The sequence below is a fragment of the Eretmochelys imbricata genome, chromosome 22 (genome assembly GCF_965152235.1).
Source record: "Eretmochelys imbricata isolate rEreImb1 chromosome 22, rEreImb1.hap1, whole genome shotgun sequence".
In the NCBI taxonomy this organism is placed as follows: Eukaryota; Metazoa; Chordata; order Testudines; family Cheloniidae; genus Eretmochelys; species Eretmochelys imbricata.
Genome location: NC_135593.1, coordinates 3,338,050 through 3,365,472, shown reverse-complemented (window position 1 = coordinate 3,365,472; position 27,423 = coordinate 3,338,050). Strand labels below are relative to the sequence as shown.

Sequence of the window (27,423 nt, the reverse complement as noted above, 5' to 3'; positions counted from 1 at the left end):
TATTAGGCTTCAGAGTGACACACAGAATGACAATCTTGGATTCTTATTATTTAGATTTGTTCTCTATATAGGTACTTACAGACTATGATCAGGTCACCTCTTCACCTTCTGTATGGTAAACTAAATCAACTCAGCTCCTTGAATCTGTCACTTTCAGGCAGGTTTTCCAATCCTTTATTCATTCTTGTGGCTCTTTTCTGACACCTTCCAATTTATCAACAGCCTTCTTGAATTGTGAAGACCAGAACCTGACACAGGATTACGGTAACAATTGCACAGGTAACAATTACAGGGGTAATATAACCTCTCTATTCATACTTCAGAGTCCCCTGTTTATAAATCCAAGGATTGTATTCATCCTTTTTGCCACAGCTTCATACTGGGAGCACATGGTCAGCTGATTATTCACCATGACCTCCAAGACCTTTTCCGAATCCCTGCTTCCTAGCATAGAGTGCCCGATCTTGTAAATATGGCCTATATTCTTTGTTCCTAGAGGTAAATATTTACATTTGGCTACATTAAAACACAGATTATTTGCTTGTGCCCAATTTATCAAGCGATCCAAATCGCTCTGCACTGGTGACCTGTCCGCTTCGTTATCTACCGCTGCCCCAATTTTTTGTGTCACCTGCCAACTTTATTAGTGATGATTTTATGTTTTCTTCCTCATCATTGATAAAAATGTTAAATAGCGTAGGGCCAAAACCACATCCCTATAGGACTCCACTCAAGACACATCTGCTCAGTGCTGATTCCCCAGTTACAATTGTATTTTGAGACCCATCAAGTTAGCAATATTTTAATCCATTTAATGTGTGCGATATATATTTTTGTATTGTTCTAGTTTCTTAAATAAAATGTTGTGTGGTACCAAATCAAATGCCTTACAGAGGTCTAAGTATATTACATCAACACTATTACCTTTAAGAACATAAGCACAGCCATACTGGGACAGGCCAATGGTCCATCTAGTCCAGTATCCTGTCTCTGACAGTGGCCAGAGCAGATGCTTCTGACTGTTGGAGGTTTAGGGACACCCAGAGCATGCATCCCTGACCATCTTGACTAATATCCATTGATGGACCTATCCTGCATGAGTTCCAGAGGTTGATTAGGCATTGTGTGAAGAAGTACTTCCTTTTGTTTGTTTTAAACCTGATGCCTCATAATTTCATCCAGTGACCCCTATACATTGTGTTATGTGAGGGGGTAAATTACACTTTCCTATTAACTGTCTCCACACCAGTCATGTTGTTATAGACCACTGTCATATCTCCTCTCAGTCGTCTCTTTTCTAGGCTGAACAGTCCCAATCTTATTACTCTCTCCTAGTATGGAAGCTGCTCCATCCCCTTAATATTTTCATTGCCCTTCTCTGCACTTCCTCCAATTCTAATATTGCTTTTTTGATATGTGACAATCAGGACTGCATGCAATATTCAAGGTATGGACTTACCATGGACTTATATAGCAGCATTATGATATTTTCTGTTTTATTCTCTATCCCTTTCCTAACGGTTCCTAACATTCTGTTCACTTTTTTGACTGCCACTGCACACTGAGCAGATGTTTTCAGAGAACTCTCCACAATGACCCCAAGATCTCATTCTTGAGTAACAGCTAATTTAGGCCCCATCATTTTGTGTGTATAGTTGAGATTATGTTTTCCAATGTGGATCACTTTGCAGTTATCAACATTGAATTTCATCTGCCATTTCGTTGCCCAGTCACCCAGTTTTGTGAGATCTCTTTGTAACTCTTCCCAGTCTGTTTTGTACTATCTTGAGTAGTTTTGTATCATCTGCAGATTTTGCCACCTCACTGTTCACCCCCTTTTCCACATCATTCATGAACATGTTGAACAGCACTCGTCCCAGTACAAATCCTTGGAGGACTCCACTATTCACTTGACTCTCCTTTGTGAAAGCTGACCATTTATTCCTACCCTTTGTTTCCTAACCTTTAACCAGTTACTGATGCATGAAAAGATCTTCCCTTTTATCCCATTACTCCTTACTTTGCTTAAGAACCTTTGCTGAAGAACCTTGTCAAAGGCTTTCTGAAACTCCAAGGACACTATATTCACTGGATCCCCCTTGTCCACATGTTTTTGACCCCCTCAAAGAATTCTAATAGATTGGTGAGGTGTGATTTCCCTTTACAAAGCTGTGTTGACTCTTCCCCAAAATATCATGTTTATCTACATGTCTGATCACTTTGTTCCTTACTGTAGTTTCAACCAATTGAACCAATCCTGTAGTCAGGCTTACAGGCCTGTAATGGCCAGGATCACCTCTGGAGCCTTTTTTTAAAATAGGTGTCACATTAGCTACCCTCCAGTCATCTGGTACAGAAGCTATTAAACGATAGGTTGCATAGGAGGTTGCCAAGCCTCCAGTATTTTTGTTCTGGAGTCTCCAGGAATTAAAGATTATGTCATGTGATGAAATATCCAGGAATATGTCCAATCAAAATTGGCAACCCTATTACATACCATTATTTGTAGTTCTGCAATTTCATATTTGAGTTCCTGCAGAACTCTTGGGTAAATGCCATCTGGTCCTGATGAGTTATTCATATTTAATTTATCAAGTTGTTCCAAAACCTCCTCTATTGACACCTCAATCTGGGACAGCTCCTCAGATTTGACACCTAAAAGGAATGTTTCAGGTGTGGGAATCTCCCTCGCATCCTCTGCAGTGCAGACTAATGTGCAGAATTCATGTAGTTTTGCCACAATGGCCTTGTCTTCCTTGAGTGCTCTGTTAGCACCTCTATCATCCAAGCTTCCTTTTCAGGCTTCCTTCTCCTGATGTGCTTAACTTTTTTTTTTTTATTGTTCGTTTTTGTGTCTTTTGCTGGTTGCTCTTCAGTTTCTTTCCTGACCTACTTTATAATACACTTACACTTGACTTGCCAGAGTTTATGAGCCTTTCTATTTTCATCACTAGGATTTGACTTCCAATTTGTAAAGGATGCCTTCTTGTCTCTAGCCTTTTGTCTCTTTTACTCTGTTGTTTATCCAGGGTGGCATTTTTTGCATCTCTTACTGTTTTTTTATTTGGGATTTACATTTAATTTGAGCATATATTATGGTGTTTTAAAATTGTCTCCATACAGTTCGCAGGCAGTTCACGCTCATGACTGTTCCTTTTAATTTCTATTTAAATAGACTCCTCATTTTTGTGTAGTTCTCATTTTTGAAGTTAAATGCTACTGTGGTGGGGTTCTTTGGTATTTGCCCTCCTACAAGGATGTTAAATTTAATTACATTATGGTCGCTGTTACCAAGTGGTTCTGCTCTATTCACATCTTGATCCTGTGCCCCACTTAGGACTAAATGAAGAATTGCCTCTCCCCCGTGGGTTCCAGGACTAGCTGCCCCAAGAAGCAGTCATTTATGGTGTCTAAAAATTTTTATCTCTGTATCCTATCCTGATTTGCCTAGTCAATATAAGGATATTTGAAATCCATCATTATTGTTGTGTTTTCTGCCTTTGTAGCCTCTCTCATCTCCCTGAGCATTTCACAATCACTAACCCGGCCACGTGGTCAGCAGTATATTCCTACTGCTTTATTCTTATTATTCAACCATGGAATTTCTATCCATAGAGATTCTATCATAGAATCATAGAATATCAGGGTTGGAAGGGACCCCTGAAGGTCATCTAGTCCAACCCCCTGCTCGAAGCAGGACCAATTCCCAGTTAAATCATCCCAGCCAGGGCTTTGTCAAGCCTGACCTTAAAAACTTCCAAGGAAAGAGATTCCACCACCTCCCTAGGCAACGCATTCCAGTGTTTCACCACCCTCTTAGTGAAAAAGTTTTTCCTAATATCCAATCTAAACCTCCCCCACTGCAACTTGAGGCCATTACTCCTCGTTCTGTCATCTGCTACCATTGAGAACAGTCTAGAGCCATCCTCTTTGGAACCCCCTTTCAGGTAGTTGAAAGCAGCTATCAAATCCCCCCTCATTCTTCTCTTCTGCAGGCTAAACAATCCCAGCTCCCTCAGCCTCTCCTCATAAGTCATGTGTTCTAGACCCCTAATCATTTTTGTTGCCCTTCGCTGGACTCTCTCCAATTTATCCACATCCTTCTTGTAGTGTGGGGCCCAAAACTGGACACAGTACTCCAGATGAGGCCTCACCAATGTCGAATAGAGGGGGACGATCACGTCCCTCGATCTGCTCGCTATGCCCCTACTTATACATCCCAAAATGCCATTGGCCTTCTTGGCAACAAGGGCACACTGCTGACTCATATCCAGCTTCTCGTCCACTGTCACCCCTAGGTCCTTTTCCGCAGAACTGCTGCCTAGCCATTCGGTCCCTAGTCTGTAGCGGTGCATTGGATTCTTCCGTCCTAAGTGCAGGACCCTGCACTTATCCTTATTGAACCTCATCAGATTTCTTTTGGCCCAATCCTCCAATTTGTCTAGATCCTTCTGTATCCTATCCCTCCCCTCCAGCGTATCTACCACTCCTCCCAGTTTAGTATCGTCCGCAAATTTGCTGAGAGTGCAATCCACACCATCCTCCAGATCATTTATGAAGATATTGAAAAAAACCGGCCCCAGGACTGACCCCTGGGGCACTCCACTTGACACCGGCTGCCAACTAGACATGGAGCCATTGATCACTACCCGTTGAGCCCGACAATCTAGCCAGCTTTCTACCCACCCTATAGTGCATTCATCCAGCCCATACTTCCTTAACTTGCTGACAAGAATACTGTGGGAGACCGTGTCAAAAGCTTTGCTAAAGTCAAGAAACAATACATCCACTGCTTTCCCTTCATCCACAGAACCAGTAATCTCATGATAAAAGGCGATTAGATTAGTCAGGCATGACCTTCCCTTGGTGAATCCATGCTGGCTGTTCCTGATCACTTTCCTCTCATGCAAGTACTTCAAGATTGATTGTTTGAGGACCTGCTCCATGATTTTTCCAGGGACTGAGGTGAGGCTGACTGGCCTGTAGTTCCCAGGATCCTCCTTCTTCCCTTTTTTAAAGATTGGCACTAAATTAGCCTTTTTCCAGTCATCCTGGACTTCCCCGGTTCGCCACGAGTTTTCAAAGATAATGGCCAATGGCTCTGCAATCACAGCCGCCAATTCCTTCAGCACTCTCAGATGCAACTCGTCCGGCCCCATGGACTTGTGCACGTCCAGCTTTTCTAAATAGTCCCTAACCACCTCTATCTCCACAGAGGGCTGGCCATCTCTTCCCCATTTTGTGATGCCCAGCGTAGCAGTCTGGGAGCTGACCTTGTTAGTGAAAACAGAGGCAAAAAAAGCATTGAGTACATTAGCTTTTTCCACATCCTCTGTCACTAGGTTGCCTCCCTCATTCAGTAAGGGGCCCACACTTTCCTTGGCTTTCTTCTTGTTGCCAACATACCTGAAGAAACCCTTCTTGTTACTCTTGACATCTCTCGCTAGCTGCAGCTCCAGGTGCGATTTGGCCCTCCTGATTTCATTCCTACATGCCCGAGCAATATTTTTATACTTTTCCCTGGTCATATGTCCAACCTTCTACTTCTTGTAAGCTTCTTTTTTATGTTTAAGATCCGCTAGGATTTCACCGTTAAGCCAAGCTGGTCGCCTGCCATATTTACTATTCTTTCGACTCATTGGGATGGTTTGTCCCTGTAACCTCAACAGGGATTCCTTGAAATACAGCCAGCTCTCCTGGACTCCTTTCCCCTTCAAGTTAGTCCCCTAGGGGATCCTGGCCATCCGTTCCCTGAGGGAGTCAAAGTCTGCTTTCCTGAAGTCCAGGGTCCGTATCCTGCTGCTTACCTTTCTTCCCTGCGTCAGGATCCTGAACTCAACCAACTCATGGTCACTGCCTCCCAGATTCCCATCCACTTTTGCTTCCCCCACTATGCTAGTGTTTGATTCATTTAAGATGTTTTACACTATTTGACTCTATGCTTTCTTGCATATATAGTGCCACTTTATCAACCAAGCTTGTAATCTCATCAAAAAAAGATATCAGGTTAGTTTGACAGGATCTCTTTTCCACAAACTCATGTTGGCATTAATTATTCTCCTCTCTTTTAATTCTTTATTAATCAAGTTCCATATCATATGTCCCATTCGTTTGCCCAGGATTAATGTCAGGACCTAGGCAGGATCATTGCTCTTGCACTGGACCAGTGTTATATTTCTGGAGTCAGCAGAGAAGGAGCTAGAGAAACAGAGGCAGAGGGCATTGATGGACACACAGCTCTCTGCTGCTGTGGCTTTATCGTTCTAGCTGCAAAGCTGAAGCTAATATGAAAGTGAGGTTTTCCACTAGGGAGGGGGTAGTGCTCAAACATTTAAAGGGACAGGACATTAGATTTCACCGAGCTAGTAATCAATTATAAACCACACCACCAGTTTGGGGCTGTCTGCTCCATTTTTGGCAATCTGCCCTGAGGTTGACACTTGCGGTTGTGACCCACTCCAGACAATATGACAATTGGCATAGTCATGACAGGATTCACATGCCACAGGTCAATTGGGCTTAAAGTTCATAACCCAATGCTGTGAGAAGTTTAAATTTGATACTGAGAGTTTTTATGGGTTAAAGATTAGTCACAATGAGCAAATGACAGTCACAGGAGGATCTTGACACAACAGACCTTGGAAAATTATGCAGAAGTAGAAGAATATCCCATAACAAGCAAGCTCAGATCAGCAACGGGGAGCTCTGCTCATAGACTTTGACCAAGGAGCAGGGTCTGAGCACCCCCATACCTCAGATGTCACAAAGACCACTGCAGTGGAACTGTTCTGGCTGAAGCTCATGGAAGCCCAGAAAGAATGTGAGCACCAGATACTGACGGTGGAACTTTGGACCCAGGAGAAGAAAAAAACCACTGAAACTGAGAAAGAACAACTAGCAGCTGAGGAGAGAACAGCAGCAAAACGTCCAAAGTCTGCCTGGGCCATAACAAATGCCTCGGGCTGTGCCCAGCTGCCATCCCCAGCAGTGACCCTGTAGGTGAGCATTCAGGCCACCACAGCGACAGGGTGTGGAGGACATGTACTCTGCTGCCATCAGCACCGAGCCTGTTCTGTGACTAGAGGTCACTTCCTTGGCTATGGCTGCATTACACAACCTCGTCACAGGACCTGAATTCAGACTATGCTGCAGACTTGTGTGACGAACAGGACCAGGGGCACTCCAGAAGGCTTGGGGCCTGAGCAGAAATCCTAGGCAAAGGAAGATGCAGCAGGAAGAGACAATGTCTACTTTTTTGAAGGCCTTTTTGCTCAGAGGGTGGGCTGTTGCTCTGAACTGTCTGATAGGAATGTCTCCTATCCTAGAGAGACAAAAGGCCAAGTTACTCCTGCTGTCAGTCCTCGGTGTGTGCATGGCAGTGGGGTTCGTTGTTTGATCTACAGCCCTGGGATAGAGGGGCTGCCGCTCTGCTCGCCTGCCCCCTGCTAGTCCATGCAGAGGTAGGGCTGCTATTTGCACTCCAAGCTTTGGAGTCTGGAAGAGAGAGCTGAGTAAACACTGCCTGGCTAACGGACAGCCCAGGGCACATTTCTTCAGCCATGATGTGGAGAGGGAGGAAATATTCCATATCTGATGGGCCGCCTCCGATAGGACATCGGCCTGCAGCCTGGATGCCGTAATCCAACGGCAAACAAAACCTGCATTGAAATGCGGCAGAGGGAAAATGACTCATCTGGGCGACAATTCAGTGTTAGATTAGGAGCTGTGTGCAGGAGCATAAGAAAAGGCTTAAACAAGTCCGAAAGTCATGAGACCCATTAGTATGCAGAGCATCTCCTCCTTCCAGCTCCATGCAACCAGCAGAAAATGCTATTTCTGCTAACAAGTGATCTAAAGACAAAGGCTGATGAAAAACAAGTTCCTGATTCAGACATCCCCTTTCCTGGGGAGAAGGATGTGTGGGGCAGAAGTAGGGTGACCATATTTCCCAAAGGGAAAATGGGACATAGCGAGGGGCTTGCCTGAGCCCCGCCACATGGGGCTGGCCTGAGCCACTTGCCCAAATCCTCCTCCCTGCATGGGGGGAAGGCAGGGCCTGGGCGAGCAGTGATGCACACACTACATAGGGTCACCCTATTTCCTAAAGGCTGGGGCTGGTGTTGCTGCTCGCCCGAGCCCTGCCTGCCCCCTTCCAGAGCCCTGCCTCCCCCCGCCCACCGTCACCACCCGCGTGGAGCTGGCGTCACAGCTCTCCTCCCCTCCCACCCCCGCACATTCCTCTGCACCCCACTTTGCTTTTTTTTTTTTTTTTTTCTTTTTTTTAAAATAAAAGTGGACATTTGTCCCATTTGCTCTGGCCAGCTGATCAAGTCGGCAAGAGCAAATAGGACAAATGCCCACTTGTGTCAAAAAAGTCCGGCTGGCTGGGACAGGGCTTAAAAAAGGGACTGTCCCAGCCAAAACGGGACATATGGTCACCCTAGATAGAAGGAAGGGAGGGATAGCTCAGTGGTTTGATAGCTCAGTGGTTTGAGCATTGGCCTGCTAAACCCTGGGTTGTGAGTTCAGTCCTTGAGGGGGCCACTTAGGGATCTGGGGCAAAAATTGGGGATTGGTCCTGCTTTGAGCAGAGGTTTGGACTAGACGACCTCCTGAGGTCCCTTCCAACCCTGATATTCGATGATTCTAAGGGATAAGAAGTAGGAGCACCCACTCCCTGACTAGACTGTCCACTCTGCTGACTGTCACTTGGCAAATCCAATGTGCCGAGCCCCCTCCCATTCCTTTTCCTATCTCCCCTTAAACTCGCTGTATGCTTAGCCAGGCACCTCTGATCCCCTGGCTGGCCCTCTCTACTCTGGCTGCTCTGCCTGGTCCTTTATCACTTGTGCTGGATCTGCTCAGCTAACGATCTATGCTCCCTGGGGCAGGGAACGTGGGCCAAATTTTCAGTTAAACCTACAGAGAGGTGCCTAATGGAATAGACTAAAGCACCTAACAGGTCTGGCGCCTAACTCCTATTGAAAGTCAATAACAGTGAGGCACCTAACCCACATAGGCACCTTTGTAAATCCAGTCCCTTGGCTTCCTCTGTGTTTGTGCCATTCGCAGCTCTGACAGCGTCTAGCTAATGTCCAAGCCTGACTCGGCGATGCAGTGACCTTCCCCTGTTCGCCAAGCCTTGGGCCAGTCCTGACCTCAGCAGGATCTCTGGCTCTGTGTGAGATGAAGCGGGAGAGACAGATGTTAACCAACGGCCCTGGGCATGGGGAGATTCTAGGAGCATGTGCCAGGCTTTTCCTACCAAGTAATCCGTGGGCTTTAGTCAGTTGCCAAGAGCTGCTTTCTCCTGCTTCTGGATGGTGGGAAGTAACTCAGTGAACATGCGGAGTCATGGAACTCCACAAGCCACACACACCACTTTGCTTTGGCCACCACCTGCCCCAGGATCCAGCCCCCTCGTCCACAAATAAGAATAGGGCAAGGTGGTCGATACAGGTGAAGCGTCCTTTTCGGGATGGGTAGCTATGGAGGAGGGTGGAGTGGGGCAGCCTCTGTGCATCCCCACCCTATACCTTCTCTAGGAACTCAGGCCCCAGTGCTGGGGCTGGAAGGAGGGATCTCAGGAGACACCCCGGGGCGCTCTGGGGTTTCAGCACAAACCTTTACAGAAATGGAGCCGTGACGGGGGTGAGGGGGAGTCACTGGCACAGGGGAGTGGGCTTTCCTCTTCCCCTGCCCCCAGCTGCCAAACCTATTCAGCACCCGCCTCTCTTCTCTAGAGAAGGGGGTGGGGGGCAGGAGGAAACCATCTCCCCTTGTTCAGGGCAGTTCACGCAGGGCTGGGTCACTCTATTTATAAGCAGGAAGGTAGCTGATCTGTCAGCCGCTTGCCCTCTTACGAAACATCCACATTGTAAATCACATCGGAAAGGGGGGGGAGGGATTGTCATAAATATAAAGGGAAGGGTAAACACCTTTAAATCCCTCCTGGCCAGGGGAAAAACCCTTTCACCTGTAAAGGGTTAAGAAGCTAAGATAACCTCGCTGGCACCTGACCAAAACGACCAATGAGGAGACAAGATACTTTCAAATCTGGAGGGAGGGAAACAAAGGGTCCTCTCTGTCTGTGTGTTGCTTTTGTCGGGACCAGAGCAGGCATGCAGGTCAGAACTCCTGTAAAGGGTTAATAAGCAATCTAGTTAGATATGCGTTAGATTCTGTTTTGTTTAAATGGCTGATAAAATAAGTTGTGCTGAATGGAATGGATATTCCTGTTTTTGTGTCTTTTTGTAACTTAAGATTTTGCCTAGAGGGATTCTCTACATTTGAATCTGATTATCCTGTAAGATATTTACCATCCTGATTTTACAGAGGTGATTCTTTTACTTTTTCTTTAATTAAAATTCTTCTTTTAAGAACCTGATTGCTTTTTCATTGTTCTTAAGATCCAAGGGTTTGGGTCTGTGTTCACCTATGCAAATTGGTGAGGATTTTTATCAAGCCTTCCCCAGGAAAGGGGGGTGTAGGGCTTGGGGGGATTTGGAGGGGAAATACTTTCCCAAGTGGGCTCTTTCCCTGTTATATTTGTTAGATGCTTGGTGGTGGCAGCAATAAAGTCCCGGTACAAAAGGTAAAATAGTTTGTACCTTGGGGAAGTTTTAACCTAAGCTGGTAAGTTTTAAGCCAAGCTTAGGGGGTCTTTCATGCAGGTCCCCACATCTGTACCCTAGAGTTCAGAGTGGGGAAGGAACCTTGACAGGGATAAACGGCTGGCCTTGGTGCTAAATGTCAGGAACAGGGGGCTGCGCTTCCAGGAGCCAGTTCCAGTTGTGGGGAAGAATGGGGTTGCCAGAAGCAGAGGGCAAAGTCTTTGGGTGTTGGGCCTATCTCCCCCCAGCTCGAGGTTAAAGGCTGCAGTGAGGCAGTTCCCAAGAAAGGCAGCAGTACAGACACAGTGACCATACTAATCAGCAGCTGCACAAAGGCAACAGGGCAGGTCGGGCTTTGGCCTGAACAAAGCCAGTGGGGCCATTGCGAAAGGCCTCTCTCAGCCAATCGGTACCCAACTTTGCTCCGCATTTCAGCAGCCACTAAGGAAATGTATTTGGGGCACCTAATCCTTTCTATTGTACAGCAGTCTTAGCTGAATAAAGAGTCTCTCAACCCGCACAGATTCAAGTAGCCTGGTAATCTGCAGAGATTGCCTTCCACAGTGATTGAGACTCAGAGAAGGGGCAGAGTGGGGCTAGGCCTGGCCTGAAAAGGGATGTGCTGCCATGCTCCAGTCCGGAGACAGCAGCTGGAAAGCTTGCCACATGGCAGGGGCTTGCTCTGCAGGCAGCATTTCCCCAGAGTTGCTCTGTGAGGCACAGAGACCCCCTTATTACACTGCATAACACAGAATTATAATTAACCCTTTTGTTGGTTACATACAGGTGTCTGGAGGCTAGGAAGGACGAGGGACAGCATGGGGCGCTACCATGCTGTTTGGGGAGTAGTGGTTTCAGCCATAGGCGTAGTTTGTAGGGCTGTCAATTAATTGCAGTTAACTCACACGATTAACTCAAAAAAATTAATCACAATTAATCACAGTTTTAATCGCACTGTTAAACAATAACAGAATACCAATTGAAATGTATTAAATATTTTTGGATGTTTTCTACATTTTCAAATATATTAATTTCAATTACAACACTGACTACAAGTGTACAGTGCTCACTTTATATTTTTATTCCAAATATTTGCACTGTGAAAATTATAAACAAAAGAAACCGTATTTTTCATTTCACCTCACCCAAGTACTATAGTAAGATCTCTTTATTGTGAAAGTGCAACTTACAAATGTAGATTTTTTTTGTTACATAACTGCACTTAAAAACAAAACAATATAAAACTATAGAGCCTACAAGTCCACTCAGTCCTACTTCTCATTCAGCCAATCACTAAGACAAACAAGTTTCTTTACATTTATAGGAGATAATGCTGCCCTCTTCTTATTTACAGTGTCACCTGAAAGTGAGAACAGGCATTCACCTGGCACTTTTGTAGCTGGAATTGCAAGCTATTTACGTGCCAGACATGCTAAACATTCGTATGCCCCTTCATGCTTCGGCCACCATTTGGAGGACATGCTTCCACTCTCATTAAAAAAATCATGCGTTAATAAAATTTGTGACTGAATTCCTTGGGGGAGAATTATAGGTCTCCTGCTGTGTTTTACCCGCATTCTGCCGTATATTTCATGTTCTAGCCGTCTCGGATGATGACCCTGCACACGTTGTTCGTTTTAAGAACACTTTCACTGCAGATCTGAGAAAACACGAAGACGGTACCAATGTGAGATTTCTAAAGATAGCTTCAGTGCTCGACCCAAGGTTTAAGAAGCTGAAGTGCCTTCCAAAATCTGAGAGGGACAAGGTGTGGAGCTTGCTTTCAAAAGTCTTAAAAGAGCAACGCTGCGATGTGGAAACGAAAGAACCCAAACCACCACCAAAAAAAAAATAATAAAAATCAACTTTCTGCTGGTGGCATCAGACTCAGATGATCAAAATGAAGATGCGTTGGACCACACAACTTTGGATTGTTATCGAGCAGAACCCGTCATCAGCATGAATGCATGTCCTCTGGAATGGTGGTTGAAGCATGAAGAGACATATGACTCTTTAGTGAATCTGGCACATAAATATCTTGAGATGCCGGCTACAACCGTGCCATGAGAATGCCTGTTCTCACTTTCAGGTGACATTGTAAACAAGAAGCGGGCAGCATTATCTCCCATAAATGTAAACAAACTTGTTTGTCTCAGCGATTGGCTGAACATGAAATAGGACTGAGCAGACTTGTAGGCTCTAAAGTTTTACATTGTTTTATTTTTGAGTGCAGTTATTTTTTGTATATAATTCTACATTTGTAAGTTCAACTTTCATGATAATGAGACTGCACTACAGTACTTGTATTAGATGAATTGAAATATATTATTTCTAGGGCTGTCGATTAATCACAGTTAACTCAAACAATTAACTCAAAAAATTAATCACAATCACAGTTTTAATCACACTGTTAACCAATAGAATACCAATTGACATTTATTAAACATTTTGGATGTATTTCTACATTTTCATGTATATTGTATTCTGTGTTGTAATTGAAATCAAAGTGTATATTATTTTTATTACAAATATTTGCACTTTAAAAATGATAAAAGAAATAGTATTTTTTAAGTCAGCTTTGGGATGTTACGTTATCTCGTGCCTTTGCTCTGTAGCACCGGGGTTGGTAACTGCGTAATGTAACCATGGTCAACAGCAAACACCAGCAAGTCAGCAACCGGTGCTGCTGAGCAAGGGCACAAGCTGGGCTGTGGGAAAGAAAGGCCACGGGCAGATGGTGGGGGGGATGGGAGGGGGTGGGGGGCAAGGGAGGGAAGTGACCAGGAACTGCGGGGGAAGGAGGGAGGGTGGATAAAGGCCTGGGCAAGCAGAGGCCAGAGCCAGAGCTTTGGGAAGAAAAGGGGCATTCCCCCAGGAGTGCGTGGGCTGGAAGTGCAGTGGGTAAGAACGAAGCCAAGGCTGTGACGGACAAAGGGGAGGAGGAAGGAGGATGCTAAGGGCCGAGAAAGAAGACGAGGGCAGAGGATCGAGTGGAGAGGGGAACAGGGAGGCAGGCGAGAGATTGGAAGGCCATCTGAGGAAAGAGAGAGGAAAGAAGGCTGGAGCATGGGGAAGCGGAGAAGGTCAGCTGGGAGGGAGGACAGTGAGTGAAGTCGACGTACAGCAGAGAGGGGAGACTGGCCACCATGGCCATCTGCAGAGAGAAGGAGGAGGAGGAGGAAGCTTCTATTCTACAAGCAGCTGAATGGCCATTGCATCTTGGATGCAAACAGTGAGTGCAGAAGCTGCCATGCAGGAAATAGCCACTTGGTAGGGGACATCGGGGCTCTTGTTCCTCCCTCCACTCTCCCTGTTGGAGCGCAATCTGTATCATTCACACTTCCTCCCAGCCTCTTTTCCCCTGCCACGGATTTTTTTCTGCTTAAATGTTTATTTTCTCTAGGACATTTCTCTCTCTCTCCCAGCCTCAATGTCCCCTGCCTGCCACCCCCACTCCAATGTTTGGCAGTCGCTCTCTCCATCTCTGGTACTCCCGTGGCTCCATCACCGCCACATCTGGCTGCCCAACACTCTAACATCTTTAGCCTCACGCACCCCAGTGATCGCCCTTTGTTCGGTGCCAACATAGCTCTCGACAAGCATTATTTGTAGGCCAGTGATAGAGCTGGGCAAAAATGTTCAACTATTTTCCCCCCAAAAAGGGGGTTTAATTGAAAACAGGTCACAGAGCAGCAAAAGGAAAAATGAAGGTGTGACTCTGACACCCTGTAACTCCCAAAGTTGGGGAAGTTTTGAAATGTTACAGAGTGAAAAAGGAAAATGAAAAAGTGAGGGAGAAAGAAAACACAACAAAACAGACATTTGTTGCACTCACTGCAAAACGGAAAAGTGGGAAAGGAAACGTAAAAAAAATCAAACCCTGATATTTTTGGGTTTTCAAATGACAGATTGGAATAAAACCTTCTATTCAAATGAAAATAAACAAAATAAAACATTTTTGTTTAGAACTTTTCCTGTGAAAAATAAAAAAAAAAATGTGAATGAAAATTTTTCATGGGACAAACCTGTTTTTTCCACCTCTAGTCAATAGCATGATCCCCAGTTCACTGCTGAGCAAACAGACACTGAGATATGCTCCACATCATAGACCAAGTCAGTGTTACCAAGAACCTAGGTTAGAATCCAAGTCTCTTGTCTCCTAGGCCAATGTCTAAGCCACTAGACGACAGTATGTCACAGGAATTGTCACTGTTCCGTTTTTCCAGCGATACTGACCATTGTTAAGGCAAATCTGCAGCAGAGACGGGAATAAAACTCGAGACTTCCCTTGAAGCAAGCTCTGCATAATGCCCTGGAAAATGGGTGTCGTAGAAGCACCATGGCTCGTTTCTGCAGCAGGTTTTCAAATGTCAAGTGAGCTCTCATGTGACAGTAGCTCAGTCAGGTGTAGTATGAGGAAAGAATGTGAAAAAATGAGGACTGATCTGTGCCCCAGCTCACCACGTTCCACCAGAACAAGGGGAAACATGACACTGATTTTAAAAGAAAAACAAAGAGACCGGGTGCGAGGAACGGCAGGTGTAATTGCAGTGAAGGTTAGTGTGCTGTAGGCCAGTGCTTCTCAACTGGGTGATGGGTAGTCAGGCAGTGCTGAAAATGTTATGACCGTCGGAAGCAAAGAGAACGTAGCTCCCCCATTCCCAGCTCAGCCTGACCCAAGAAGATGAAGTCTTCTGAGTCAGCCTTTTGAAGCCCACCATCCATCGCCGTGGTTTAGCACTGCTAGGGTGGATATGTTTTCTACTCTTACAGTAAATGCGGGGGCGGGTGTCCCGAACAATTTTGGCTAATAAGGGCGACCAGCCTGGAAGGGCTGAGAAACACTGGCCTAGGGCGGGACTCAGCCCTGCAGCACCACACCTGCACTTCCAGAACTCATGGCGGCAACAAGTTGCAGGTAGATTCTCCTAGGTAGTTTCCTACATCAGCAAAACTATCTGGGGCAGAACATGTGCACCCTGCATTTGGTGGGGAGGGGACCCGAGTCCGCAAAGAGCCTGAAGCACTAGGGTGCATCTCAATGGGATTCTATCTTCAAGACCCAAGGCTTGCGCGGGAGGGGGGGAACAACCCCCGCACCAGCAGGGGACCCTGTGTGTCAGGCTCTGCCCCCAACCCAGCCAAGCAGACACAATTCAGCTGCCAACAAGTGTGTGTTGCCCGCTCTTCCTGTCTGGGCAGAAGATGGGATCCCTGCTGCTCCTTACGGATCAGTGGGCCCTGCTGCCTCTCCAGGGGCAGAAGAGGCCCTATTCCACTGCCCCTTGCCGCTTTGGAGGACAGGTGGATACCCTGCCACCACCACTCAAAACATGGGACCAGAGCCAGAGGGGGGCCCGCGTTGTGTTGTGCCTAGTGACCTGGATTACCTTAATCCAGCCCTGGCCAAGGCAGAGATTACAAAGAAACTGTGCCATGGGGAAGGATGTGGGGCCAAGCTGAGAATGGTTCCCCTCTGCAGGAAGTGGGGGAAGCTGTGTGAGACTGGAAAGTTCATGGGGAGCTCTGGAGATGGACTGCCCCAAAGCCAGGCATTCCCAGCAACAGGGGCACGCTGGAAGACGTTGGCTGCAGACTGACTCTTTCTGAGCAGTGACTGGGAGGAGCCATTCATTTTGAGCGGGGCTTTGGTCACAGGAGCCTAGGGTAGGGCTGCCAAGCATTGTGCACCTCGTGTGACACCCCCATGTTCAGCAGCCCCGTCACTCCTGCCCACTGGCTCAGCTGGATTCTCATGCCCCGGGCTGAGTTGAGAGAAGGCAGCAGGGCAGTTCCCTATGGCCCGGCCCCACCAGCCCACAGCAAGAGAAGGGAGTGCCCGGCCCAGCAACACTCCTAGCCTGGAACTGGCCTCCTTCGTCTCCCCTCCGCCAGGCTCCAGACTGGGGGGACGAGCCCTCACTCCCTCCGTCACCTGAAAGCTGGGGGAGATGTCTGCCTCCAGCCACTCATAATTACACTACAAGGAGGGGCCAGTGAACGGCCTGTTACTGCAGGGCCTGCCCTGAGACAGACCAGCTGCTCCCCTTTTAGTGACAAATGTAACCATGGGGCTCTTGGCTGCATGTCAGGGAACACGGGCCTGGAACGCTGGGCCACAGGGCTCTCAGGTGTTACTCAGCTCCAGCCTCACACCACTGACCCGCTGATTGCTTGCCAGAGTAGGACCCGAACCCTGGCAGAGGACTCCAGTGCAGGGATCTGATTGGTGGAACCCTAGGGGCCCTGCCTGGTTCCCAGCTCTTATTTAACCCAGCCCAGGGACAGGAAGTTGTCCATACAGCTGGGTTCTCCCTGCTGAGGGTTCCTGGGTTTGGCCTTCCACGGTCAGCTTGGTCAACTGAGCCGAATCCAAACCAACCGTGGTAGATGCAGATATCTAATGCACAAATGGAAAATCAAGGACTCCCCGGTGTGCGCGTGTGGTTCCCCACAACAGACCATCAAACAGCTCGCCACCTACTGCCCAATGTATAAATATGAAGGTGGCATCCCTGCAGTAAATTCTGCTACTCCTGATGTAGCCATTTGGCTTGATCAACTTCAGTGAATTTATAGTTGCTGCCCTACACCAGCTGTATGAAAGCAGCAGCAGCAGCTAAAAGGGAGGAATGGGCTGAGCTACGCCAGTCCAAGCACATGTTGCTGTCTGATTTCATTGCATTTTAATGTGGAAGGAACAAAGTGTTCCGCATCAAAAATGGTATTTTTAAATCATCCATTGCGGCTCAAAGCCACATTTTGCAGATCGGTTCCTTCTCAAAATGTGTTTATTTTTAAGAGTCCAAAGTAAATATTCCGTGAGCCCTTACAGGATGCAGACACCTGACCGTCACAAAAGCATGTGTCCACTGCCCCCTTCCCCCTCCCTGAATGGCCCTACTGAAGGGAAAGACACATATGTCTTACTGCTGGGATCTGTGGTAGTTCACGCTGATTGGCACCCCATCACTGACAGCAGCACCCGTTCATGTCTATGCATAAAGAACCGAGGGTTGCCTTGGTGACAGTCAGACTGGATGGAGGAGGACACATCTGTGTGAGGTGGGCAGAGGTGGCATGTATACTGAGTAGGTGGAAGCAGCCGGTTGGTAGGCAGTACCTTACCCTGCAGGTGGTGCTCTGTCCTGCTCTCAGTCACTGTGAATGGGACTAGCAGAAAGCAAGAGCTGAGAGAGGTAGGATCGGCGGTGCAAGGCATAGGGTGGGGACGCTGGGAGGACAGGGGCTGGCTCACGAAAGTAATAACAAAGGGGGACGGTAAAAAGGATGGGAGAAGATACAAGCACAAAATCTAGATGCTCAGAACAAAATTAATCAAGGAACCAAAGAACACAAAGAGAAGAAATTACTGAATTGCCTGTACACCAATGCTAGGAGTCTGGGTAACAAACAAGAGGATTTGGAATTGCTCATTGAGACGCATAATTCAATCTATTTGTTTTAATGAAACCACGTGGGATGATGTGCACAATTGTAATGTTAAAATCAATGGTTATAATCTATTGAGGAAGGGCCAAGGGGACAAAACGGGAGGGGAAGTGGGACTCTATGTCAAAAACAGTATTACCTGTGTCTGAGTCACTGATAACTCGGAAGAAAATTATCTTGTCCTAACAGATGGAGCATAAGTGGGTGTCTGCTACAGACCACCAAATCATGCCAGCAGACAGGATGGCTGCTTCTTAACATACCTGTTTCCAATGTGTAAGGAAAAAAGCTGTGTGATCATGAGGGACTTCAATTTGAATGACTTATGGTGGAGGTCTCATGCAGCCAGTGCTAAAACATCCTTGGATTTTCTAATTGTTATAGATGACAATTTCCTGCGGGGATTCTTTATTAGACCTAATCCTCACAGATAAAGAGGAGCTTATCACAGAACTAAAAATTAATCGTCTCTTCGGTATAAGTGAGCGTGACTTGATCACATTTATAATGTACAAACAATACAGCCCAGACCAGTAATATATATCTTTGGTGCTTCAGAATGTTGAAAACAAGTAAGAGCCAGATCAGCTGGGAGGAAGAATGTAATCAGAACAATATAAATGACAATTAGAAATTGTCTAAAAACATCTTCCCAGAAGCCCAAAAAGCCACAATCCCACAACTGAGGAAGAAGGTCACGGTGGTTAAAAAAGATGACCTGGTTTAGAGGGGAATTGAAGGCAGCTATAAAAATAATAATAATGAATAATGTAATATATAACAAATGAAAAATAGAGAAAGTTGATAGGTTTCAGAGTAACAGCCGTGTTAGTCTGTATTCGCAAAAAGAAAAGGAGGACTTGTGGCACCTTAGAGACTAACCAATTTATCTGAGCATAAGCTTTCGTGAGCTACAGCTCACTTCATCGGATGCATACTGTGGAAAGTACACAGAAGATCTTTTTATACACACAAACCATGAAAAAATGGGTGTTTACCATTGCAAAAGGTTTTCTGTCCCCCCACCCCACTCTCCTGCTGGTAATAGCTTATCTAAAGTGATCACTCTCCTTACAATGTGTATGATAATCAAGTTGGGCCATTTCCAGCACAAATCCAGGTTTTCTCCCCACCCCCCCCACAAACCCACTCTCCTGTTGGTAATAGCTTATCTAAAGTGATCACTCTACTTACAATGTGTATGATAATCAAGGTGGGCCATCTCCAGCACAAATCCAGGGTTTAACAAGAACGTCTGGGGTGGGGAGGAAAAAACAAGGGGAAATAGGTTACCTTGCATAATGACTTAGCCACTCCCAGTCTCTATTCAAGCCTAAGTTAATAGTATCCAATTTGCAAAGGAATTCCAATTCAACAGTTTCTCGCTGGAGTCTGGTTTTGAAGTTTTTCTGTTGTAATATCGCAACTTTCATGTCTGTAATCGCGTGACCAGAGAGATTGAAGTGTTCTCTGACTGGTTTATGAATGTTATAATTCTTGACATCTGATTTGTGTCCATTTATTCTTTTACGTAGAGACTGTCCAGTTTGACCACTGTACATGGCAGAGGGGCATTGCTGGCACATGATGGCATATATCACATTGGTAGATGTGCAGGTGAACGAGCCTCTGATAGTGTGGCTGATGTTATTAGGCCCTGTGATGGTGTCCCCTGAATAGATATGTGGGCACAGTTGGCAACGGGCTTTGTCGCAAGGATAGGGTTAGGGTTAGTGGTTCTGTTGTGTGGTATGTGGTTGCTGGTGAGTATTTGCTTCAGGTTGGGGGGCTGTCTGTAGGCAAGGACTGGCCTGTCTCCCAAGATTTGTGAGAGTGTTGGGTCATCCTTCAGGATAGGTTGTAGATCCTTAATAATGCGTTGGAGGGGTTTTAGTTGGGGACTGAAGGTGACGGCTAGTGGCGTTCTGTTATTTTCTTTGTTAGGCCTGTCCTGTAGTAGGTGACTTCTGGGAACTCTTCTGGCTCTGTCAATCTGTTTCTTCACTTCCGCAGCTGGGTATTGTAGTTGTAAGAATGCTTGATAGAGATCTTGTAGGTGTTTGTCTCTGTCTGAGGGGTTGGAGCAAATGCGGTTGTATCGTAGAGCTTGGCTGTAGACGATGGACCGTGTGGTGTGGTCTGGGTGAAAGCTGGAGGCATGTAGGTAGGAATAGCGGTCAGTAGGTTTCCGGTATAGGGTGGTGTTTATGGGACCATCGCTTATTAGCACCGTAGTGTCCTGGAAGTGGATCTCTTGTGTGGACTGGACCAGGCTGAGGTTGATGGTGGGATGGAAATTGTTGAAATCATGGTGGAATTCCTCAAGGGCTTCTTTTCCATGGGTCCAGATATGAAGATGTCATCAATATAGCGCAAGTAGAGTAGGGGCATTAGGGGACGAGAGCTGAGGAAGCGTTGTTCTAAGTCAGCCATAAAAATGTTGGCATACTGTGGGGCCATGCGGGTACCCATAGCAGTGCCACTGATCTGAAGGTATACATTGTCCCCAAATGTAAAATAGTTATGGGTAAGGACAAAGTCACAAAGTTCAGCCACCAGGTTAGCCGTGACATTATCGGGGATAGTGTTCCTGACGGCTTGTAGTCCATCTTTGTGTGGAATGTTGGTGTAGAGGGCTTCTACATCCATAGTGGCCAGGATGGTGTTATCAGGAAGATCACCGATGGATTGTAGTTTCCTCAGGAAGTCAGTGGTGTCTCGAAGGTAGCTGGGAGTGCTGGTAGCGTAGGGCCTGAGGAGGGAGTCTACATAGCCAGACAATCCTGCTGTCAGGGTGCCAATGCCTGAGATGATGGGGCGCCCAGGATTTCCAGGTTTATGGATCTTGGGTAGTAGATAGAATATCCCAGGTCGAGGCTCCAGGGGTGTGTCTGTGCGGATTTGATTTTGTGCTTTTTCAGGGAGTTTCTTGAGCAAATGCTGTAGTTTCTTTTGGTAACTCTCAGTGGGATCAGAGGGTAATGGCTTGTAGAAAGTGGTGTCGGAGAGCTGCCGAGCAGCCTCTTGTTCATATTCTGACCTATTCATGATGACAACAGCACCTCCTTTGTCAGCCTTTTTGATTATGATGTCAGAGTTGTTTCTGAGGCTGTGGATGGCATTGTGTTCTGCACGGCTGAGGAGAGTGGGGTGGGGGGAGAGAAAACCTTTTGCAGTGGTAAACACCCATTTTTTCATGGTTTGTGTGTATAAAAAGATCTTCTGTACTTTCCACAGTATGCATGCGATGAAGTGAGCTGTAGCTCACGAAAGCTTATGCTCAAATAAATTGGTTAGTCTCTAAGGTGCCACAAGTACTCCTTTTCTTTTTGAGAAAGTTGATAGTAATTAACAAAATCAGAAACAACAAAGTATACAAAATTGGTAAGGGAAGAAAAGGGACACAAGGAGAAATCTATGGCCAGCAGAGACAAGGATAATGAGTTTATTATGTATATTAGTATTTAAAATAATCCTAACAATGGTACCGGTCCATTACTAGATGGAACTGGTAGAATTATCAATAATAATGGAGCAAAGGAAGAAGTATTCAATAAACATTTCTGTTCTATAGTTGGGGAAATCAGATGATGTAGTCATATTATATGATGATGATAAACTTTCCATTCTACTTGTATCTCAGGGACATATTAAATAGCAGCTAAAAAAGTTAGACATTTTAAAATCTGCAGGTCTAGATAACTTTGAATCTAAGAGTTTTAAAAGAGCTGGCTAAGGAGTTGGCTGGACCATTAATGTTGATTTTCAGTACGTCTTGGAACACTGGGGGAAGTTCCAGAAGATTGGAATAATGCTGATGTTGTACCACTATTTAAAAAGGGCAAATGGATGACCTAGAAAATTTATCACATTAGTGGATGTGCAGGTGAATGAGTCCCTGATGGTGTGATCATCATCACACGATCCATTGTCTACAGCCAAGCCCTAAGATACAACTGAATTTGCTCCAGTCCCTCAGACAGAGACAAACACCTACACGATCTTTATCAAGCATTCTTAAAACTACAATGCCCACCTGGGGAAGTGAGGAAACAGACTGACAGAGGGAGACGGGTACCCAGAAGTCACCTACTACAGGACAGGCCCAACGAGAAAAATAACAGAACACCACTGGCCATCGCATACAGCCCCCAGCTAAAACTTCTCCAGCACATCATCAATGATCTACAACCTATCCTGGAAAACAATTCCTCATTCTCACAGACCTTGGGAGGGAGGCCAGTCCTCGCTTACAGACAGTCCCCCAACCTGAAGCAAATACTCACCAGCAACTACACACCACACCACAGAAACACTAACCCAGGAACCAATCCCTGTAACAAACCTCATTGCCTACTCCGTCCCCATATCTTCTCTAGCGACACCATCAGAGGACACAACGACATCAGCCACGCCATCAGCGGCTCATTCACCTGCACATCTACTAATGTGAGATATGCCATCATGTGCCAGCAATGCCCCTCTGCCATGTACATTGGCCAAACCGGACAGTCTCTATGTAAAAGAATAAATGGATACAAATCAGACATCGGGAATGGTAACATACAAAAGCCAGTAGGAGAACATTTCAATCTTCCTGGACATTCTATAACAGATTTAAAAGTAGCCATACTTGAACAAAAAAACTTCAAAGAAACAGACTTTAAAGAGAAACTGCAGAACTAAAATTCATTTGCAAATTTAATACCATTAATTTGGGCTTGAATAGGGACTGGGAGTGGCTGGCTCACTACAAAAGCAACTTTACCTCTCCTGGAATTGATACCTCCGCATCCATTATTGGGAGTGAACTACATCCATCCTGATTGTATGGCCCTGTCAACACTGGTTCTCCACTTGTGAGGTACCTCCCTTCTCTTCATCTGCCAGTATATCTATGCCTGTATCTGTAATTTTCACTCCGTGCATCTGAAGAAGTGGGTTTTTTACCCATGAAACCTTATGCCCAAATAAATCTGTTAGTCTTTAAGGTGCCACCGGACTCCTTGTTGTTTTTGTGGATACAGACTAACATGGCTACCCCCCGATACTAGATAATTATAGGACTGTCAGTCTGATATCAGTCCCTGACAAGATAATGGACTGGCTGATATGGGACTCAATTAATAAAGAACTACAAGAGGGTAATGTAACTCATGCCAATCTACATGGGTTTATGGAAAATAGATCCTGTCAAACTAACCTGATATCTTTTTTGATAGGATTACAAATTTGGCTGATAAAGGTAGTAGTGTTAAAATAATACACTTCTACTTCTGTAAGGCATTTGACTTGGTACCCGCATGACATTTTGAATAAAAAACTAGACCAATATAATATTAATGTGGTACACATTAAACTGATTAAAATCTGGCTCACTAATAGGTCTGAAAATGTAACTGTAAATGGGGAATCATCATCAAGCTGGTGCGTTTCCAGTGGGGTCCCACAGGCCTTGGTTCTTGGCCCTACTCAATTTAACATTTTTACCAATTACTTGGAAGAAAACATAAAATCATCCTTGATAAAGTTTGCAGATGACATAAAAATTGGGAAGTGTTAAACAATGAAGAGGACAGGTCACTGATACCGAGCCATCCGGATTGCTGGTAATCTTTGTCAGAGCCACTGCTTCCCAGGAGAGAGTCCCCCAGCCTGTAAGTCTGGCCTACATTCTTTGTTCCTAGATGTACACATTTACACTTATTAAAACACATATTGTTTGCTTGCATGCAGTTTACCAAGCAATCCAGATGGCTCTGTATCCCTGAGCTCTCCCCTTCATTATTTATCGCTCCGCACTTTGTGTGTCAACTGCACACTTTGTCAGTGATGATTTTATGTTTTCTTCCACGTCACTGATAAAAACGTTAACTAGTGCAGGGCCAGTAGCGGATCCCTGAGGGACCTCACTGGAAACACACCTGCTCCAGAAAGATGATATCCAGTGCTTTAGCCAAAGAGCTGCCAGCAATACGATATGACCTGTAGCTGCCGCAGCACACTGGACACCTTTCTGTGCCCTTTCTGCCTACACTCTGTCAGATATCCGCCAGCTCTGCGGGGTTGGGACAGGCTGAGAGACTGGCTCCTCCATGGAAAGAGCTGGTCTAACTGTCCTAGTGTTTACCTCACATTGCCTGTGGGACAGAACGTGCATGTCTCCTCGTGGGAGGTCTCTCAGCTTTAGCTCCTGATCAGTCTGCATCATTGTGGAGTGTTGGGTTTAGAGCTATTTGAACATACAAGCCACAAAAAATAGCACAGACTGTTCTAGAGAGAAACATCTTCATTCAGCTCAGAACTGCTGAAAAGGACTGGGACAAACTGTTCCCAATGTAAAAAGAACAGGAGGACTTGTGGCATCTTAGAGACTAATACATTTATTTGAGCATAAGCTTTCGTGAGCTACAGCATCCGATGAAGTGAGCTGTAGCTCACAAAAGCTTATGCTCAAATAAATTTGTTAGTCTCTAAGGTGCCACAAGTCCTCCTTTTCTTTTTGCGAATACAGACTAACACGGCTGCTACTCTGAAACCTGTTCCCAGTGTGTTCACTGCAAACCAGAACAGCTGAGTGGGACACTGACAACTAACCAGCTACTGGGCAGAGTCTGTAGCTGGCAGGAGTGGATTAGCACGAGCACAGCATGGCACCAAGGGGGACTTTTCAAAGGTAAATTAAAGCAGAAACCAAAAAGCAGCCCGAGTCTCTATCAGGAAAGCCCATTCCAGAGAGTGTCTGAACTATGCACGTGTGGGCTGCCACAAGAAACCGTGACATGGGAGACAGTTCTTCCCTATAGCAGCTGGCTAGATCAAACTGTATCCAGGCTCACACACAGCTCCCATTCAATTCCACATCTCTTGGGCCATCTCTTGGGAGCTGGGAAGTCAGTATGAACATAGATGAGTTTGTGCAGAAGCAAGGTTTTAAAATAAACTACTTTTACGGTATTTCTACAGTAATATCAGGAGCCAGTTACTTTCCAAATGTGATATGGTCTCTTTTACACTTTGACTAGGGCTTGAGTCAAAACTTATGGCCAGCATGCATGGCAGTAACTACATAACATTTTGTTTGAACTTTCCAGCACCTCCAGACCTTGGCTTAGCATTAAACACAGCTGAATTATGGGTCTCAACCTCCTTCAATTGTCTTTCCAGAAGAGGGTGTTAGATTAACTCACAACATCAAACTGTCCTGCTTCTACAACTCATTCAAACAGAACAAACACTCCCCAGGCCCGATTCACAATGTGTCTGATTTCAGAGGCACAGATCAACAATGTGGTCTGTAAGAAACCGCTCGTTAATTCTCTCTCATTACATTGAAATGCAGCTGGAACAATCCTTTCCCGAAGCCAGAGAGCTGCTGTGTGAGGGGAAAGAAAAGGTATTCAGGGCGGTTGCTTGAATAAACATCCCCTGCTCATGTAGGGGCTAAGCAGGCTCATGAACACCAGCATTCAGCTCCAAAGCCTCACCTCACCCCCCTCTTCCCGCCACACAACAACATCTGCACACCCTCTCCCACTTCCCAGATTCTTAAGAGATTTGTTTTCCTACCTGGGTGGATTAGAAGAAGGCACACTAAGTGCACGAAACCTGGAGCACTAGGGACTCTGGACAAGGCTTCCCTTTCTCTCTTCATTTTGGGTTTAGCTTTAGGTCCCTCTCGCAGACAATTGGCATGATTTGTCCACTCCGGGCACGTCCCTCAGTACCGCTTGGAGTTGTCCTGCCACCGCTCAGCCCTGCCAACTCCTCTTTGAATAGACAGAGCTCTGTGTGTTGTTGAGTTTGTCTTTTCTTTTGGTCAGACCTGACATTTTCTGGTTTCATGAACCCTGCATCCTCAGCGTCAGGGGATTAGTTGCCAGGACTGAGAAATAATGAACAATATCCCCAAATCTTCAAACACAAAGTAACAGCGAAGGCCTGACTTAAACCTCTGAAAACAGGGAGCTTCTGAATCCCAGCTGACACTGCCTTTCGCTCGCTCTCTGAGCGTGCAGCGCACCCTGCCCTGCACGTGCAATTCTCCCTGAAACGCACCAGCAGGGCAGTTATGCAGGGCATTTGCATTTCCCGGCCTCTCGGGCTCAAGCCAGACACTTAGCATTGTTTTAAAGGGGTTGCGTTCTTTGTGGTCACTGTGCAGTGGAGTTTGCCAAGCTTCCCTGGCTCACTGGATCACAAATAACTCTGCTCTGGTGTCTCAGATGGTCAAATCTCTTGAGGTTCATTAAACAGGACAGTCTTTATAGGAAGTGGCATGAGGAGGGGGGGACTGCTGCCCCCTAGAGGAACCCCGCTCCCTGACATCTTAACCGATACTTTCCCTTCCCCATGGAGGAAGGGTCTCCTTCCCTGATGCAGAATGCTATCTGCTGCCCATTCTTAGAGCAGTTTAGACAGAGGAAATTTGTTGGGATTCCCTGCAAGACCATGTCCACTTGCCTTATCCAGCCCTACAACACTGCCATGAGTGGATGTTCCATACTGTACCCTTCTGCCAGGTGGTGCCAGGAGTAAGAAGAGCTGGGTTCACTATCTAGAGGTTCCTCTTAATGTTACAAAACCAAACCAGCTTAAGCCTTCTCTGTCCTCACCCCCCACCCCCAAAATCTGGGAAAACTAAACACTCACACAGGGTGCCTCTAAGGGGCAATGCTTCTTCACTCGCAAACACCGAGTCTGGGGATAACAAGAGAAAACATTTATGAAAAGGGAGTGGCAACTCCGCATTAATTTGGCAAAACACCATGATTCAAAAGTGTGCAACTGTAAGTAAAGGCCTGCCTCATAATACGGGGGCAGTGTCCTTTGCCTCAGCTTTCCCCCTTGCAGTGTGAAAGTCCAATGGACAAACGTCCATTTAACATGCCACTTCCTTTCCCCTCTTTTGCACCCACAAAGCCCCAGAATTCAGGGGTGCTTTCACACGGGTCCCCTCCCATCCGTGCCATCCGCTGCTGTCTCTGCTCACCCACACCGCTAATGTCTCTGCTGCTTGCCACTCACCACGGCCTCCGCCTCCAGGTGCAGTGACATGTTCCGAGATTCCCCCACCGAGCCCGGTTCTCAGTGATCTCAGCAGGGATCTTGGTGCGATCTTTCACTACAGGGCTCTCCCCAAATCCAATGGAAGGCTCAGTCCCCCGACCTGCTGATCAGTGATTTCAGCTCCAGTGACCCCTGAGCAGAATCAGGGGCTCTAAGTGGACTCTGATCAGCTCTCTCTTTAAGCACTGGAGGCAGAGGGTTAAATAGGACTCTTTAAACAGAGGCCATATATCGCCAAGTAGAAACACTTGTCCACCCCCTCAGATGTCCTTTGGACTTTACATTACCC

The 27,423-nt window shown here is 46.1% G+C and overlaps 1 protein-coding gene across 1 annotated transcript in view; it reads right to left on the bottom strand.

Annotated features, from left to right (window-relative positions):
* HEPACAM (hepatic and glial cell adhesion molecule) overlaps positions 1 to 26,908 on the bottom strand; it is an 81,607-nt gene extending 54,699 nt beyond the window's left edge. The window contains exon 1 of the mRNA XM_077839788.1: positions 25,635 to 26,908. Coding sequence (XP_077695914.1) covers positions 25,635 to 25,719 — 85 coding nt within the window. The 5' untranslated portion in view covers positions 25,720 to 26,908. The remainder of the gene's footprint in view (positions 1 to 25,634) is intronic.
* Between the last annotated feature and the right edge of the window lie 515 nt (positions 26,909 to 27,423).